Genomic DNA, 19153 nt, shown 5'->3' on the forward strand with positions numbered 1-19153 from the left:
GAAGACATAAAAAAGACTTGAATAATTGGAGAGATACATTCTGGGAGTGGAAGATTTACTGTGGTTAAGAAATGAGATACCCCAAGTTAAAGCACACATTTAATCTAATTGTAATTAAAATCAGTTGGTGGGGTCTTGACAAAACAATTCTGAAACTTACCCAGAAGAAAAAATGTGCCAGAACAGCTAAGGAAATTGTGAAAAGCAAGGGTGATGATGGGCACTTTTTCCTACCAGATATTACCAAGTAGGGCAGGAGCAAAGGCTGCAAAGCTGGGTGGGGGAGGGGAGGGCCAGGGGAGGGCTGACGGCATCCCCCCACTCCGAGTCAGGCACCACCCTAATAGTCTGGATTGGTTTTACAAAGCTCTGTCAATTCATTATGTGCAGCCAATAGTAAATACCCCCCGAGTGCCAGGCATTACGGACAGAGCAGGGAATACAAGCGGACCAGCCCTTATCCCCATGGAGCTTGCCGTCTGGGGGAAGCCGGTTCAACGATGAACTCCAAGTGTGATGACCAGAGGGGAGCTTTGGGTGCACGGGGACAGGGGTGCGGGAGGACTTGCCAGAACGGAGCAGGATCTGCTCTCCTCCTCACAAGAGAAATACTGAGCTACCTTACTTACAACCATGGTGCTTGTCCCTTTATTGACGGTAGCTTCGTCTGCTGGGCTGGGGAATCTCAACTGCTGGCTTGTGGACTGGCCTCTTCCGTGAGGACCCACGAGGTTTTCAAACTGAGGTGTGTATCTGCATCCTCCGGGGGCTTGTTAAAACAGCCCTGGTGCCCACCCCACAGCGTCTGATTCCGGAGGCCTGGGATGGGGCTGGAGGACCTGCTCCTGCCTGTCAGGTTCCGGGTGAGACCCGGAGTCAGTTGTGACTTGGAAGCTCTCGAAAACCAATTCAGGGCTAACTTTGACCTGAAATGCATGGCCCTATTCTAGAATGAAATGAAACTGGGCTGAAAGTCAAGGGTGTGGAATGAGTCCTTCACTTAAAAAATAGGACAGTCTACTGGGCAAAGACACCTCCCCTGGCAGGGGTGCTTACAATCAGAGGCACCCTCTGCTGGCCGTGAGGTCCCCATGAGCCACTGTCTCCCTGGGGGCTGAGACGGCTCCTCCTCTGACCTCCATCCACAGGACTACAGAGCGGGCCTCAGACCTCCGCGTGTTCTATCTGCCAAGGGCCCTCTTCCTGGTCTTGCCCTGACTCCACAAATGGGGAATGTCAGAACACTTTTCCTCGTGCCCTCGATTCAGGGTCACATCAGTCTTTGCAAGAAGCCTTTGCCTCTCAGGACATCCCTGATCTCCCAAACCTTCGGCTGTTATCTTCTGGAACTCATGTTCAGCCATGAGCAAAATGTCCTATATCCTCAAATTCTTCTATGAACATTCTTTCACCTTCTCGCTCAAATGGAAACCTGGGAACACTGCTTCTCCTGCAGCCTCTTAAGGGGGTGCGGCTCTCTCCCTCGCCTCCTCCTGAAGAGGGCTGGAAGGTGGGGCAGGTGTCCTCCTGGTTCTCCCCACCACTGCCAGACCCTTCTTCCCGCCTCTGGTTCTGAATCTTCTGCCACACCAGCCTCATTCCCAGATCCCACGCCCTCCCGCCTGCTCCAGGACATTCCCAGCACTTCCCTCCTACTCCGGTGTCCCTTTCCCCCTTCCCCCCTTCCTAATGAGCCTTCTCATCAGCCCATAGAAAGCTTTTAACTTCCATCTTGGAAAAATCCCCCAAACTTCTCTTTCCCCCCAATTCTGTCCCCAATGCTGCCCCCTTATTCTCCTTGGAAGTAGCTGAAGAGTTGCCCATATTTGGGGGCTCTAATTTCTCTTCCCGTTGCCTCCTGAGTCAGTTCCAGGCAGAGGTTTCCCCACTGCCCCATGGAAACCGCTCTTCTCCAGCAATCCCCCCCCATCAAACCCAACCCAAAGCCCGGTTCTCTGACCGCATCCTCCCCGAGCTGTCTGCAGCACTTGCACAGCCACCACGCCTCCTTGGCCCACCTGACCCTTCGGCTTCACGCTCGGAAGCCCAACTGGCTACACGACACCTGGCGTTTAGCATGTCCACACGAGCTGAGCTTTCTTCCTTGAACCTGCTCCTGACCCTCCTCGTGTCAGGAAATGCAGGTGCTCAGGCCAAGATCCCCCCGAAGCATTGGGGATCCCCCCACCAAGTTGAAAGACATGTCAGCGTTTCCCTAAGGCCTTCACTTGCCATCCCCTCTACCATTTCTACCTTTTATCTGACTTTCCTAGTCCCTTTGTCTTTTACTTTTCTCCTTAGTACTCATCACCCTTAGGCTTGCTTGTGTGGACGGAGGGTTTGGTCTGCTCACTGCTGTTTCCAGCGTGCGGCCTGGGAGTGGCCGACAGGAGTAGCTCAGTACCTGTCTGCTGAATGTGGATCACACGGACCCCCGACGGATGAGGTGGGCCGCAAAGCAGGGGAGAGAATTCTCAGCCGAGGGAACCATCAGGGCAAATCCATTGGCTGGAGTATTTGGGGATGGGTGGAGGCCAAGACACCAGGCTGGTGGGTGGCAGGACCCAGATCACAGTGATGAGCCTGCAGATGTGGGTCTGTGAACATGGACTGCGGGCTCAAGGGGCCAGGAAGTTGCCACCCAGTGGCTCAGGCCTCCCATCCTATCTGTCCTGAGAGACTGGCGTGGGGGAGACTACGGGGGCCCAGCCAGGCCAGCAGCAACCGAAGGGACCCTGCACCCAGTCCTAGACCCCCCTGGGTCTTCCTGGCTCCGTGCCCTGCACAAAGGGAGCCTGTGACATGGAAGGCAACTGCGGGGCCCCAAGGAGCTCCACCGAGCAGCCCATCGTGCCCTGACCACTTGCTAACCGGAAAACTGGTGCGAGGATGTTTCAAAAACAACACCAACCAATCAAAAGCATCATTCCATCAGCGGGGTGGGAGCTCACTTATCTGCCCTGAGAACCCAGCTGTCCTCCTCATGCGTGATGACACAGCTACCCGTCCTGCAGCGGGCGTGGAAGAGGCCCCAGGCTCTGAGAGAACAGCTGCTCACTTTGGGCAGACGCTGTGACCCCTACCAGAGCCAGAGCTCGGGATGGAGCCTCCTGCCGGGACAGGGAAGCCCGAGCAGAACGGGAGGCGTGGAGGTGTCAAAGAGCCTGGGAGCCCTGGGACGGGGCCCAGTCCGGAAAAGCCCCGGATTCTCAGAGACTGAGGGGGTGGGGTGGAGATAGAGCTCCCTGCTGCCAACAAAGACACACCTGTTTGCCTTTGGCCCGCATCGCCCCCTCTCCTTGTGTATTAATTCACGCACTAAAAATCATTTGAAATTAATATATTCTGGGTAAACATCCATTTTCTTTTAAATTTGCAAAACCCTCCAGTGAAAACATTTGAATATGTAACACAAAGGCCCATTTTCTTTGGGAAACATGGATCATTTCCAAGGTGAAAGGCAGCGTAAATATGTCCTAAGCAAGAGGCGCATTCACAAAAGGACCGAGCTGGAGTCATCAACGGATTTGGGAGATGATTATTGTGTTTCGGGGATGAATCGTTACTTGTCTGAACTGTGGGGAGTTCGAGGGTGTTTTTATTTTAACGGATTAATCATTTAGGTCTCAAGTTCTTGCGCTTTCCTAGGAGGGCAATGCGGGCGGTTTGCATGAAGTTATAAATCATGTCAGTGTTTGGGCCTCATCTCTGGGAGGCCTGGTCTGTGAGGAATTTATACTAATAATTTGAGTGAAGTAGTTGTCTGGAAGGGCTCCCTTTAGCTAACCGGGTTAAGGCAGAGCTGGGGATGGAGAAGCCCCAGAAGATGATGGTCCGGCCTGTATATGGGGTCTGGCCCCCGCCACCGGGGAGTGAGGCGGCTCCAAGACGACCTCAGTATTTTATTCCTGGCCTGGCCAGTTTCTCTGGGTCTTGATTTCCCCAACTGTATAATGGGTTGTGTGCTCTGAGGGGCCACCTGCTCGGAGCATCTGTGTCCACCAACTACACCTACATGTGGCTTGAGACAACCGAAGCTCTCTCCCGTATCTTCCCAGCCTGGCCTGTGAACTCTAACTGCGTCAGGCATTCTCCAGGCATATCAGGTCTGAGCAGGCCTGTAAGGCCGGACGTACTACCGTTATTGCTGTTTTATAGGTGAGTTTATTCGCCTTCCTTGAGGTCACCCGGGTGTGCCTGGCTCAGAGTTCATGGCTTGACTCTGTGCTAGCTGGGGCCTGCACGGGGCCTAGGGTGGCGAAGTCCCACCCGGCTCCTGCTCCCTGGAGTGGGATCTCTGTCTCGGGTCCACCGGCCGCACGTCAGCTCCTCAGCACATCTGTCATTCGCTTGGAGCCTTCCAAGAAGCAGGCAACTGGGCAGGGCCCTCTTTCTGCCATTCCTCATCCCCCCACCCCTTCCCTCTAGTTGAGGAGAAGCTATGGGGAGGAAGAGACATGGAACATCGTTCCACGACCGGGCGCTCCAGGCACCACCTCAGCTCAGTAAGCCACAGGACATCTGCCAGGCCAAGTGGGGACCAAACCAGACCTCCCACAGCCATGCTGGGCCACCGCACCCGAGCCTACCCAGGCAGCTCAGGGCCATCTTTCATGGTTTTCAATTGTGCTTGGCACGAATGGCAAAAGGGAAAAATGCCCCAGATGAATTTGCTGCTGCTCTCTCTCCCCCTTCCTCAGGGTACTGCTCAGCTAGGCATCACTCCTTTTGTCCTAAGCACGAGCAGGGCCTTCTCAGCCTTTCCAGCGGCTCCGGCCGAAAGCCTCTGGCAACAAGCGGCAGCCTGCAAACTCCCCGCGCCTACCACCCCCATGAGCCTTCCACAGCACCCCTGCCCTCCTGGGACCTGAGGGGGCATCGGGAGTCTGCACCGTGATGGGCTGAGCCCCACTGGGGCTGACGACTGAGCCACGTGGTCTGCCAACCTCAGTCCTGCTGAGGCAGCACTGGCCCCACATTCACTGCTGCAGCCCCGTCCGCACGTGCTCATGATGCCAGCTGTTTCCGGCCAGGCCTGAGCTCTGCACTAGGGGCAGAGCGGAATGAGGCAGGGCACCTGTCCCCTGTCCTCTCTAGTGTGTAGCCCGCAGCAGCCCAACACAGCTGCTGACTGGCCACACCAGCACCCAACATCCAGCTTCTCCAACGGCAGGAACACAATGCCCTGGGAAGGACGGGTATGGCAGGGCAGGGCGGGTGTTAGGAGTCTGGGCTTTGGAGTCAAGATCTGGGTCCTGGGATCCTGAGACCCCTGGTGACCTCATCTGTCAAACAGGGACGGCACACAGTGCGTGTTCACTAGATGCTGTCATAATTGTCTCTTTCACATCATTCTAGTTTCAGCATCTTCCCACAGACAAGACACTTCCCCCCCTTCTGTCCAACACGGCAGCTTAACTCCTGCAATACTCGGAAAGCCTTGTGTCCTTGGGAGGCAACTCCGGACCTACGTTAGCCTGGTCCTCCCAGGAGGGAGCTGATGAGCGGACCCACACATCCCCGCCAAGTGCCTGGGACTCAGCCCAGCCCAGGAACCCCATGGGCTACTGGAGCCGGAGCCACCCAAGCGGCCTGGCCTGGCTGTCAAGGAAGCCAAGCACCAGGGTCCAATTTAATGACGCAGGAAACTGATCAGAAGTGCAGAGGACCCAGCAGGCTTCCTCTGACTGCTGATAGTGCTTCTGCTGGAGGAGAGGCCTTAAACCTGTCAGCAGTTAGGAAATGGCTCTCAAGTGGCTCTTTTGGTTCTCAGCGGGAGGTTTTGCTGCGTGTAGACTCCCCTGGGCCAAAAGCAGCCTCTTCAGTGGAGACTACGTAATGGCAGGGCCCAGAGGTGGGAGGTGGCTGGGGAGGGTGCGAACAGGATTCTCCAATGCCAGCTGCCAGCCCACTTCCCACCTGGCAGGTGGGGCCTATTCTCTCCTTGCAGCCCAGCAACCCCTCGTGGTGCTCCTGGGTCTGGGCCTTGCTCTGGAATTCAGCTCCGGGAGTGACACACTGGTTCATCCCCATCATGACCTCAGTCCCAATTCTGGGGGATCATGGGGCAGAAAGGCACCCCTAGCACCATGAACTTGCCACTTAGCGTATGAAGGCATTTGAGACCCCAGAGTCTCTTCCAGAGGCCCGAGGCAAGTGCAGGCTCTCACCTGTGAGGGACTCAGCTTCCTCCCCAGGTGGCAACCTTGCCCTCCTCAGGAAGTTGTTCGGAGGAAATAAGGGGGACAAGACTCAAGCCGTCTCCCTGTGCCCTCCATTCTTGGGAAGTGGGGACAGGATGCAAAGGGCAGAAGGCAGAACCTGTGAATACGGGTTCATTTCCCTTCTCCAGGCGCTGAGGACATGAGGGCCCTGGGGCAAACCATGGGAGCGCTTTCCCCACCAAACAGTCACCAACATTATACCATGCTGAGCACCACTTGCCAGTTTTAGATGGAAAAACCCACTTCTGGCTACAGACCTCGTGCTCTGTCCCCAGAGCAGCCCCCGCTGAGGGGGAGCCCAGACACTGCCTGCTGGCTGCACTTAGGACTGACCTTGGAATCCGGTCTGGGTTAAGTCCCCCAGGGGCTGTTGTAAGTAGGAACCCCTGGGTTATTTCTGGAGAAATCCAATGACTTCACCATAGGCCTGGATTCAAGCCAGCAAGCACAGCTACAAAACCCCAAACGATTAAGTATGTCCCAGGTCAAGGGAAATACTACAATATCGGTGAGGCAGGTATGGCTGTAAAAATCCCTCAAACATCCTGTAGGGTAAGTGTAGACACCGGCCGAGTTCACCACCCAGTTGTCCTTAAATGGCTTGTTACCCTGGTTCCAGAGTGAAGTGAAACTGAGCCTCATTACGTAATCATTCCTAACACCTTGCTCACTTTACCTCAGAGCAGAAGCCCTGAGCACCAGCTGGCACACAAGATCCGGGCTGCCTAGAAGTTTCCACGCCGACATAGGAACACCCTGCTCAGTGTGAGGAGTGAAGCCCAGCTAGGTCTGGCTGGACGCGTCTGACTTCTGTGGGGTGCTGATCGGCCACGGCACGGTGATGCCTTGTGTGTCCTCATGGCTGCGGTGGCCAGGCTGGGCCGGCCCGCAGCGTGACACAGGTCGAAGCACAGTCCTGGGTGTGGGGAGACACCCCCCAGCGGTGTGACCTTATCTCGAGATTCATCCATAACGTGGGTGCAAATGTACCGAGCGGGAAAGTCTATGTGATGTGTTAGCACGGGGACTGGCCGGTGATTGGCCCGCTCTGTTTTCTGGCTATTCTCGTCGTTGGTGTTGCGCTCAGGAGGGGTTTACTGTTCCTGGTTTCTAGGAGTCCGGGCAACACGGCGGTTTGTGAGAAGCACTGAAACCCTCCTGAGCTCGCTCAGGTTCTGTGCTAGCTGGGCCCGAGCGGAGGCTTGGTGAGCCTCTGGGGAGGGGGATGGGAAGCAGTGCCCCCCCCCGTGCACCAGTGATACGGGGGCACATCGCTGGAAGGCCAGCGGTGTGTTGTAGAGAGTGCCTGCCACTCCCTGGGCCCCAGAGCACCGCCGCCGCCGTCGCCATGGCGGGGCACGTTCTCCCGGGGTCTGCGGAACCTCAGCTGCCGAGCTGACTAGCCCGGGTGACTGGGACCCTGGCACCACCATTACTTCATCAGAGGAGGCTTCCGGTGAAGCCAGACAGACAAACTAGCGGGCAGACTTTGCCCTTTCTCCACTGCTCCCCTTCCCTTCCGAGAGAGATGGGCTAACTTGGGCTCAGACACAGCTTTAAGAGAAACTACAGGAGCAGGGAGGGTTGCCGGGAGCAGCATTTTGGGAGCGCTTCAAGGGGACGACATGCACGGAGCCATCTACTAACCATTCACCTGCAGGACGTGGGTCTGGAAGAGTTCCTCATGGCCGGAGGCGTGGCACGTGTAGTTGCCCATGTGGACGGTGGTCACTTTGGTGATGTAGAGGGAGTTGTCCTCTCCGAAGTCCTGCACAGGGTGAGGAAGACAGCGAGGTTGGCCTCTCTACTGAGTAGCTGGGAAGCAGAGCCCACTCTCCCGCTTTTCCAGGAAAACAGAAGCCCTGCGGCTGAGCCTCCTTGCTCGGCCAGAGTTGCCTGCAGGGCCAGGCCGGCCTGGGCAGCAGGAACTCCGTCTCTCTTCCGTGCTATTGGCCCGGACCTTGTAGACCCACTTAAGGCCTGCTCCGCCCTTCCTGTGAGGCGGGGCTGGAAGACCTTCCAGCTTCTTCCTCTCGCTTTCTAAGAACTGGGCTCACCTGCCCCTCCTACTAATCCTCAGGCTGGTTTCCTGGGGCTCTTGAACACCTGCCAGCAGCTCTGCAGGGTGGCCTTGCTTAGGGCTGGCAAGTTTTTCTTATAAAACCCAACACCCCAAAAACAAATAATCCAATTAAAAAGTGGGCAGAACACATGAACAGACATTTCTCCAAAGAAGATACACAGATGGCCCGCAGACACTGAAAAGTTGCTCATCAGCACCGATCAGGGCAATGCAAATCAAAGCCACAAGGAGCTATCACCTCACACCTGTCAGAATGGCTAACATCAACAACTCAAGAAACAACAGATGTTGGCGAGGATGTGCAGAAAGGGGACCCCTCGTGCACTGTTGGTGGGAACGCAAACTGGGGCGGCCTCTGTGCGAACAGTATGGAGGTTCCTTAAATTAAAGCTAGAGCTACCCTATGATCCAGCAATTGCACTACTAGGTTTTTACCCAAGTAATACAAAAATACTAATTGAAAGGGATACACGCACCCCTATGTTTATAAAAGCATTATCTATACTAGCCAAACTATGGAAACAGCCCAAGTGCCCATCGATAGATGAATGGAAAAAGAAGATGTGGTGTATATATACACAATGGTGTATTATTCAGTCATCAACAAGAATGAAATTTGCCATTTGCTTGCAACACTGTGGACAGAGCTAGAGAGTATAATGCTAAGTGAAATAAATTAGAGCAAGACCAATACCCTGTTTTTATCACTCATGTGTGGAATTTAAGAAACAAAACAATTTAGCAAAGGGGAAAAGAAGAGAGACAGGCAAACCTAGAAACAGCCTCTTAATTCTACCGAACAAACTGATGGTTGGCGGGGGAGTGAAACAGGTGAGGGAGACCCAGTAATCACGCTGCTGGGTATTTACCTGAAGAATACACCACCACTAATTCAAAGGGATACACACACCCCTGTTTATTGCAGCACTATTTACTGTAGCCAGGATACGGAAGCAGCCCAAGTGTCCATCGATAGTGGATAAAAATGTGATACATATACAAAGGAATCCCACTCAGCAGTAAAAAAAAAGAATGAAATCTTGCCATTTGCAACAACATGGATGGAGCTAGAGAGTAAATGCTAAGTGAAATAAGTCACAGGGAGAAAGACAAATACTATATGATTTCACTCATACGTGGAACTTAAGAAACAAAGCGAAAAAGCAAAGGAAAACAAATAAAAGCGAGGCAAAGAACTCACCTCTGCAGCACAAACTGATGGCTACCAGAGGGGAGGGTGGCGGGGCTGGGGGGGGGGGGTGAAACGGGCCATGGGGATTAGAGTGCATTTGTTGTGCTGAGCACCAGGTGATGTGAGAAAGTGTGGCATCGCTATGTTGTACACCTGAAACTAATACAGCACTATGTTAACTAACTGGAATTAAAATAAAAACAAGAGAGTTTTTCTTAAAGGGACAGAGAGCAACTATTTTCGGCCTTGCGGGCCACAGGGGTTCTGTGAACTGTTGAACTCTGCCTTGTCGCACCAAGATAACCATAACGTTACATAAATTAATGAGCATCACTAAGTTCCAATGAAGTTTTTGTTTATTTTTAAGATTTATTAAAGAGAGCGAGCAACTGAGTGGGGTGGGGAAGAGGGCAGAGGGAGAGGGAGAGAGAAGCCCAGGTGGACCCTGTGCTGAGCACAAGAGTGGGAGGCGGGGCTCGATCTCAGGACTCTGAGATCACGACCTGAGCCAAAATCAAGAGGCAGAGGCTTAACTGACTGAGCCACGCAGGTGCCCCCAATGAAATTTTATTAAAAAAAAAAAATAGGTGGTGGGACAGGTTTGGCCTGCAGAGATAGATGGCCAACCACTGGTTGAGATCCACTTTGTCCCAAAATAATTCTAGGTGCCTTGCAGAGACCCGGATAACCCAAAAAGGAAACAGAACTCTGAGGAAAATGAGGGCAAACAAAAAGTAAGAGGAGGGACGTAAAAGAGAGTTGGGAGGGGCAGATGCCTGGGGCTCTATAAAAAAAGGCTCTAAAACCTTGCCTCTATTATAATTGTTTATTATTTATTTTTAAAGATTTTGTTTGAGAGATAGCAGAGAGAGAGAGCAGAGAGAGCACAAGAGAGAGCATGCACAAGAGGGGTGGGGGAGGGGCAGAGGGAGAGGGGAAGCAGGCTTCCCGCTGGGGGGGGGGGAGGGGGGGGCTTGATTCCAGGATCCTGGGATCATGATCTGAGCTGAAGGCAGATGCTTAACCTGACTGAGCCCCCCCAGGTGCCCCACTTCTCTTGTTATTATTAACAGGACATGCAAAACTCCTCTTGACCTCCCTCTTGCCATACCCCGTGCCCTTTACCACAGAAGCACTCTGGTGGCAGGAGGGAGGGAAGGCTACTGGTCACTGTGTCGTAAGAGCTGTCCAAGGGCAGCCACAGAGCAGCTCCCTGACCCTCTGCCTTGCTCCCACTCCAGAGGGCCTCACTGCCACCATCTTGAGTCTTTTAAGGATGTTTTTGGCTAATTAGCTTGGTGAGGGAGTGCGGGCCCAGAGAGAAGCTTGGGGGAGGGCCCAGGATGGGGAAGGTGGATCGTGGATGCATGCAGGCTGCTTTCATGATCAGGAAAAGAGACACACCAGCATTCCCAGTGGAATAAAATATTGCAGAGGGCAGCCAGAGCCCAGCGAGTTTTCTCTGAAGCATTGCTCTGCTTAAAAAAGCCCCATTCCTATCACTCTGTGGAAGCTTCAATAATAAAAATAAAACACTAGATAGCTGATTTGTCCTGTGTCATAGCAGAGTCATAAAGGGTCCATACCTGAGTTGCTTATGAAATGTTAATGGTTAGTCAATTCTGGGCTGACATATTTCTGGCCTAAGCCGTTTGTGTGTCAAAACCTAAGTCTGGAGGAAAATATATTTTGCTTGGAGGCTCCGTGGCGAGGTGGCAGCTTGAAAATAGGGCAGGAACCCCTCGATACCTCACCTGGTTGGTTCCAGGGCAGACTCCATCCCAAAGGGCAATCCAGAGCTGCTGGTGTGGTGGGATGTCTGCTGTGGAGGCCCCCTGGCACTTTCCCTCTTCTGCCTCCCTGAGCCTTCATGCCCACAGCCCATCCTCGATGGAGGCCCTGGAAGCCAGGCTCGGGTGCCGGCATCTCCTGCTGTTGCTGCCCCCTTGGTGATGTCCTGTGGTCACGGGGACCACACACCCCTGAGGCTGAGAAGGGCACCAAGGCCAGGGTTCCCATAGATGCACCACAGAGTGACAGCTGGGTCAGAACACCGGCTCACAGTCTTTGAGAGCTAGCTGTGTGCTGGGACGCTTCATGCATACTTGCCTTGTATAATTCTCGGAAAAAAACCCAAGCCAGAAAATCAAACGAAGCCCAGTCCTCATCGGGTGAGAAGCAGAGCTCTCCTTCACAATGTATTCAGAGTCTGACCTTCTCTCACCCCCTCCACTGTGACCAGTGGGCCAAGGCACCATCTTCTCATCTGGGGGGCAGTGGGGATCTCCACCTCGACTCCTCTGCCCTGTCCTCTACGCAGCAGCCAGACCCCACCCCCTCACCCCAAGTCACAGCCCTAGAGAGTCTGCAGGGATGACCTGCCATCCCCACCCCCGCCACTCTCCCCTGCTCATTTCATTCCAGTGCTGCGGCCCCTGGCTGTTGCCTACATGCCAGGCATCCTGCCCCCTCCTCCAGGCTGTCAGTCTGGCTTGCACCCCGTCTTTCAAGTCTGTTCAAATGTTACCTGCCCACCCTATCTGTAACCCCCACCCCCATCTGTCACTTTCCATTTTCTGGTACTTACTACCACTTAGCATACCACTTATATCTGTCTCCCCTGACTAGGATGTGAGGGAGCTCACTGCCGCGTCCCCAGTGCCTGACACAGCACCTAGCACCTAGTGGGCCCTCAGTTGATATGTAGTGAACGGATCGCACAAGATGCCGAGCTAGGACTTCTGCAGGGGCTGTGTTCTGGTTCTTTGGGTCTGACAACAGAGGCGCCCACCTCCTGCCTTCGCCTCCACCTGAATGTACCCAGGGATAGGGCGTCAAAACGAGGTGGCTGGCAGGAAGGCAGAGCGCTGATCGCAAGCATGGTGCCCCCGCTTCCCCACCCCACCTCCTTCTTCACCTGCGTTCCTCAGGCCAGGGCACGATGGCATTGGCCAAAGAGAAGGCTCCACGCAGAGCAGCCGGCAGAGACGGAAAAGCCCACGTGGGCCAGCGCAGACTCGGCCGATGACTTTTGGTGAGCCCCTAACAAAGTCATTTAGCCTCTCCGTCTGTGTTTCCTCATTGCTGCCGGCAGCAGAGGCACGACTCCTGGGCGATCAGTCAGGGGCTGAGGGGTGCGCGTCAGTTCTTCAAGGGTGCGAGGGGATGCTGGATACATCATGGTTCGCCTTTGAGCACCTAACTCATTACCAGCCTGTGACTTGGGCCCTGGGGAGAAGCCGACTGTAGAATAAATAAAATAACGTCTCTGGGCTAAAACAATAGGCATCATATAATTATAGAACAAAGTGCATACTGTTTTCTGGAACATGAATACTGGCTACTGAAATCAAATTTCCCTCATTGGCTGTGAGGAAATTACTTTAAAAATTGATTTATAAGAAGCTACATAAAACTAAACCTGTAATCCTTCCTCTCCTGAATGTTCTTTGAGATGTGTCTGAATACTGCTATCAATGCTTGATTGCATCTCTGTAATTGTCTTTTTGTGGACGGCTTTTTTTTTTTTTTGCTTTCTGATGTATAGAAATGTATTAGCAAAATCAAGGTTCTTTCCAGAAATAAACAGATGCCAGATTAGACCATTCTTTGTACTGATGCACATCTGTCTTTGGGAAAGAGACAATTTTACTAAAAGGCATAGTTTTTGTGTTTTAAGAAGCTATTTTGTAAGTATCTGCCCTTAATAAAGAAAGTAATTAAATGAGACTTAAGTATTAAACAATATTTAAGCAGAGGTGAGATGGGGCATGTTGTCATAGTGATACATGTGACTCGGGTCTAAGTCATTTGAAAATGAGCCATCAACGCGGACTATTTAGTGACTGAATGTTAAACACAAGGACTCCAGGGTGATTTCAGAGTTTAGGTTAATGATACTGTCAATGCTACAAGTTAGACCCAGTTTAGACACATTTATTCCCAGTTTTTCTGACTCTGCCCTTCTCAGAAGCCGTGTTCTCAGGAGCCCTCTGCCCTGGCTCTCTTTGGGGAGGACAGAGTCAAGGAGAGGGTCTTTTCCCCCTGCTGGTTTGAGGCTGGCCCCTAGAATTCACTATCCCCAGCACTGACTGCACAAACATTTTAACAGGATGGACCCAAACACTGACCCATAGGCAGCCACTCGGTGAGGGCTGGCCTCAGAGATGTCTTCACTCACGTGTCCGATATCCAGACCGAGCAAGGACCGGATGCACCCTGCGGGGCACGTGCAAATGTCCACGGGAAGACACACAGCACATATGAGCCTGCGTGTGCGCACCCTTGGCGCCCCGCCCCCCACCCCAAGGCTCTACGGCTGACCACCCTGACCCACACCGGGGTTCCTTCCAGACCCTTGCAGGACATACTTGCCACCCGGCATGTGCCTGCTCAGCGTTCTCCTGAGAAGTCCCTGCAGCATGAAGCAATCCCTACATAGCTGTGACCGTCTACGGTGGGGTGGGGCGGCTGCGGACGGTCATGTGCGTCGTGAGCCCCCCAAAGTCGGGCCGTTCTCTTGCTCGTTCCCAGGCCCCGGCCAGGGAGCCACGGACGTGAGGGAAGTCACTGTGGGGAGGGCTCCCGGCTTCCCCAGGACTGCAGGGACTATCACTGGCTGACTTGGGTTTATAGGATCAGTCTTCCCCATGATGGTGAGCACCAAAGAGGAGACACCACATCCCTCTGCAGGCCACCATATTGTCCCCAACGCGTGGCTCAGCTGGCGTTTGCTGAACGAATGGAGGCGTGTTAGCTGAGTGTGCTGGCTCTCGGGGAGCCCTGAAGGGAAGGGTAGCGAAGAAGTAATGCTATCCAGAGAGAGGTCTGGCCTTTGTTTGCCTGGGGCTGTGGCCACCAGACTATCAGATATACAATTTATGATGGGCCTCTTCGCCATGCAATGCCATTTGTGTCTCCCCAGGGGCTGGGGGCTGGACGTCACCCCCGTGAGCAGGACACACTCAAGCTCTAGCAGCAGCTCTGTACACCAGGCTTGGGTGAGCTCGTCGGCCGGCAATACGTTGTGCCCATTCCTACACGTCAGTGCTGGGAGCGGGAGACGTGTGTGACTGCGCCAGGAGAGGACAACGGACGCTCTGCATTTGGAAACCCCTGGATTCTGTCCCTTGGGGTTCTTACCTTGGCTGATTTTTTTTTTCTTATAAACCACAGAAACTGATTTCTCATAGTTCTGGAGCCTACAAGTCCAAGACCGAGGTGTTGGCAGGTGTGGGGTTTGGTGAGAGCCCTCTTCCTGGTTCTTGGAAAGCTGTCTTTTTATTACAGCTGCACATGGCTGAAGAGGCCAGGACTCTCCCTTTTGATAAGGCACTAATCCCATTCAAGAGGGTTCTACCTCCATGACCTAATCACCTCCCCAAAGTCCCATGACCAGATACCCTTCCAGTGGGGACTAGGTGTAAACATACGAATTTTGCTGGGAAACAAACATCCTATCTAAGATACAGACGGATGTTTCCACACGAGCAATAATGTACAGAGAATAAAGGAGTTCAAATTCAGGGTAAAACAGAGAAACACCTATCAGACTGACACCAGCCTAACTCTAAAAATAGATTAAATATGGGGCGCAATGTTTTTAGGCACAGTCTCTGATCTTTGAGAAAAGGAAGACATGAGACGAGGTCCACACTCACTCCAGCTCTCTGCTAGAGGGCATTTTCCAGACCACAGCATAGAAAACCAGCACCCAGAGAAGCATAGCAACGGAAAAAGAGGTCAGAATACAGGGCCCTTGAGGTGCCTGGAATTTGAAAGCTAGGGTAGCAGAGAGGACAGGGCTTTGAAGGCTTTGCAGAGCACCAGGAATTTCACAGAGACAGCCTCGAGTCACCGGCTGGACGCTAGCGTACGGATGCTCGGCGAGGTTCAAGGCCTCCCGGAGCACATACCCTGGAGTCTGCGAGCTGAGTGGAGGTTCCAGAGATTGCACGCTGTTGAGGGCTGTTGGGGTTCTGAATGTCCAGAATGGAGAGACCTTGCTGAACATCCCAGGTATTCCCTTGGCTGATTTTAGTCTACACTTAGCCCCTGTAATAAACCATCAACGTGAGTCTAGGAGCTCTCCGCGAGTTGAGTCCTTCTGGCAAATTATTCAACCTGAAGGTACTTTTGTGTACTCCCCAAACTCGTGCTTGGTGCCAGAGTGAGGGAAGTCTCTAACGTTGTGGTTGGCTCCACAATTTAATCAGGGGGATTCTGAGCCAGCTGTGTGGACTTGAATGTCCAGGTGCCCACAGGTGGCTGGGCACTTGCACCAGAAAGCTCATGTCAGAGTCATGGCTCTGAGCCCTCAGCTCGTCCATCCTCGGAGGCCAGAGGACAGACACCTCTTGACTCCAGGACCCCAGGGTATCACGTGGCTGAGTGGCAGCTCATGGGCCCTCTGGTGAGCTCTAGGCCTTGGATCCTTAGCTGATCTGCCTGGCATGCCCCGCTGGGGCAGGGAGGGGCTCGGGTGACACAAGGCACTGCAGCGATCACCTGAAGTTCCAGACTGCCTCTAACCCGCCGCCTTCACCTGGGCAACCTGCAACCCTGCCGGGGGGATGCTCGATCATGAATCCCCAGTCTGAGAAGGCCTTATCAGCCCCTCTAACCTGAACCACACTCACAGCCCAGACAGCTGACTGGCATTCTTGCTGTCCTTGAAACATTCCAGGGACTACTTGATTAGGGACGCCTCGGTGGCTCAGTCGGTGAAGCGTCTGCCTTTGGTTCAGGTCACGATCCCAGGGTCCTGGGATCTAGTCCTGCATTGGGCTCCCTGCTCAGCGGGGACCCTGCTTCTCCCTCTCCCTCTGCCTGCCGCTCCCTCTGCTTGTGCTCTCTCTCTCTCAAATAAATAAATCTTAAAAAAAATTTCCTTGCATGGCTCATTTCAGGGACCAAGAAGGTCTGCAATCAGGAGTTTTCTTCTGATACAGTGTTTTAAATCCTTACAGAGGCATACCTCGTTTTATTGCCCTACACAGATTTTAGCTTTTTTTTTTTTTTTTTTACCCACTAAAGGTTTGTGGCAGCTCTGTGTTGAACAAGTCAGCTGGCACCACTGTCTCGACAGCATTTGCTCATTTCACGTCTCTGTGTCACATTTGGTAAGTCTTGCAATATTTCAAACTTTTTCATTATTATATTTGTCCTGGTGATCTGTGATCAGTGTCTGCCGCTCATCAAAAGCTCAGAGGATGGTTTGCATTTTTCGAGCAAGAAAGTATTTTTTAATCAAGTAGGTACTTTTTCTAGACCTATGTTAGCGCATACTCAAGAGACTCCAGGATAGCGTAAACATAGCTTTTATATGTACCGGAGACCACAAGCTTCATTTGCCTCCCTTGATTGCAATGTTTGTTTAATTGGATATTCATGTTATTGCAGAGGTTGGAAGCGAACCCACAGTATCTCCCAGGTGTGCCTGGACACTGTTGGATGGAATATAAACCCGTACAGCTTTTTTAGAGGGCGATTTGGTGATATCCATCAAACTGAAATCACGCTCACCCCCGGATGGAGTCATTCCACTTCTAAGAAGTCATCTTACAGACCTACTCACGCACGTGTGCAAAGAGGCGTGTATGAGGCTGCCTATTGCACTATTGCCTGCAGTGAATAAAACCTGCCAACAGGCTGAATGTGAGCTCCCTTGAGTGGGGCTGGGGTGGGGAGAGCCGAGACAGGGCAGGTGCTGGGGCTCTGCGCCCACGGTCTAGAAGCTAGATCAGAACCTCCCTGAGGGACCCTGTACCTTTGACATGGGGCCGGAAGCGGTCACTGAGCACAAGTGAAGCTTTGAAGTCAGTACTACAAAGGAAGAGCGGTGACCCCAAGAGACCACTGAGAGAGCAAAGGCCCAGTAGAGGCGCCCGGCAGGGCAGAGCCCTCAGCAAGTTCTGCAGGCTGCTGGATCCTGGGTCCGGCCGTCTCTGGCCAATCCTCCTAGTGGCTTGAGCTCACCCAATGCTCAAAAGAGCCGGACGTTCCTCGGCAACCAGGGTTTCTGACACAAGCCGGAAAGAATTGGCCAAAGTCTTTGAGTGCTTCAAGTACAGTGTTTTCCAAGATTTTAAAACAAAATGTACCCAAGCATTTAATGAGATTACTTTAATGCAGAACGTACAAGCACTGTCTATCATGTTGCAAACAGTGCTCCACGCTAATCAAACGCCTCTCATCTTTCTACAGTGGATTCATGACTGGTTCGGAGAAGACAATAAAAATTAAATGAGTCATGAGCTCCTAAATCATTTTCTTCTGGTCTTTTTAATAACTCACTTCCAAAGCAGAGCTGGCTGACAGCGTATGCTTCATTAGAGTTATTTGTTCCTGGTTTTACACCGTTTAGGCACGGGAAAAAAGTGAACCTTTTAACACATCCTTCAAACACTGCCACCAATACTTTCTTCTAATGGGTTTTGTTTTTCTGCTTTTATCACCGTACTCCGCCTACCGACGTCTGAAAGCCCTGAAGAGGAGATTTGGCGAAGGAAGAAACCCAACAGAAAAGAGTGGCTCTTTCAAGTCATTTGAGAGATACTGGGTTTGTTACAGGCACCTCCCCCCAGCCCCGACCGCCTTTTGAAAACAATGAATACAAGAGAAAAACGTTTCCTTTGCCTGAGACTCTCCTGGCCGAGCAGCTCCATGTGCCATGCTCAGAGCCTTCCGCCCCCTGCTCTGGCTGGGGCAGAGGCCAGCAGGGTCACGAAACCCTGCAACCCCGTCCCCACGGGGCCACATCCAGCCTGGGCACGTCCCGCCGGGGCCTGGGCATCACAGCAGGGAGGCAGGGCCAGCCGGCCCTGTGGCGAAGCCTTGGCAAGGCTGGGTGCTGGGTGTCGCGGCCCCAGAGCAAGGCCGACTGCAGCACTGGCAAGTTCTGAGGCCCTCTGAATTACTCTACCCCATTTGCTTCATGGAGTTGTGACGAGAGGTAGATGGCATGCTGCCTGGGAAGGGACTGCCATGACACCTGGCCCCCAGACACGGGTTAGACCTCCCGCGTCGACCCTAGCAAGGATTCAGCAGCTCAGCTCTGTTCTGTGACTCTGGGGATGTCCTCTCCCTGCTTCTGCTCCCCTCATGGGCAGGCCCCTATTACCCTGAGGGTAATAGGGACAGGGAGGCAGACAGTTTTGAGGGGAGGGCAGGTGATACTGTTGAGGAAGGACGCTCGGACTAGCTTTGGGGACGTCACTTTACTCCACCCGGGGTGGTTACTGCATGGTCTGGGCCGAAGGCTGACGCCTGGAATGCGTTTGCACATTCTGTTTCTGCAGAAAGTGAGTCAGCCTTCCCTCTCGAACCCCAGAATACTTAGTATGGAGGGCAGGGTACGGGGAGGGTGTGTGGATCTGCCTCTGAGATGGGCCCCCAAAGCCTGGCTTTGAGCCTTCAGGAGACAGGGCCTGCAGGGGCGGCTCGCTGGGGAAGGCTGAGGCTCTGTGGCCCAGGTGAAAACGCCAGGGGCCCTGTGGGGTCAGGGGTGTTCCTCCCTTCTCTGTGGGAGTTGCGTGTCCCAGAGGTCCCTGTCCTATCACAGGAATGTATGACCTCATGGCCTGAAGAGTCCTTGAAGGTCAACCTCGGTGGTCCCGTCTGCTTTGGGTACCTGCAGTGGCAAGCATCTTACTG

General features: G+C 53.2%; 1 protein-coding gene across 2 annotated transcripts in view; it reads right to left on the reverse strand.

The window, feature by feature from the left end:
• Positions 1-19153, reverse strand: part of FSTL4 (follistatin like 4) — a 382985-nt gene that overhangs the window by 31288 nt on the left and 332544 nt on the right. For both annotated transcript variants that reach the window (XM_057307047.1, XM_026507974.4), the window contains exon 8: positions 7872-7992. In XM_057307047.1, the coding sequence (XP_057163030.1) occupies positions 7872-7992 (121 nt within the window). The remainder of the gene's footprint in view (positions 1-7871; positions 7993-19153) is intronic.

This window comes from Ursus arctos, unplaced genomic scaffold, assembly GCF_023065955.2.
Source record: "Ursus arctos isolate Adak ecotype North America unplaced genomic scaffold, UrsArc2.0 scaffold_5, whole genome shotgun sequence".
Classification (NCBI taxonomy): domain Eukaryota; kingdom Metazoa; phylum Chordata; class Mammalia; order Carnivora; family Ursidae; genus Ursus; species Ursus arctos.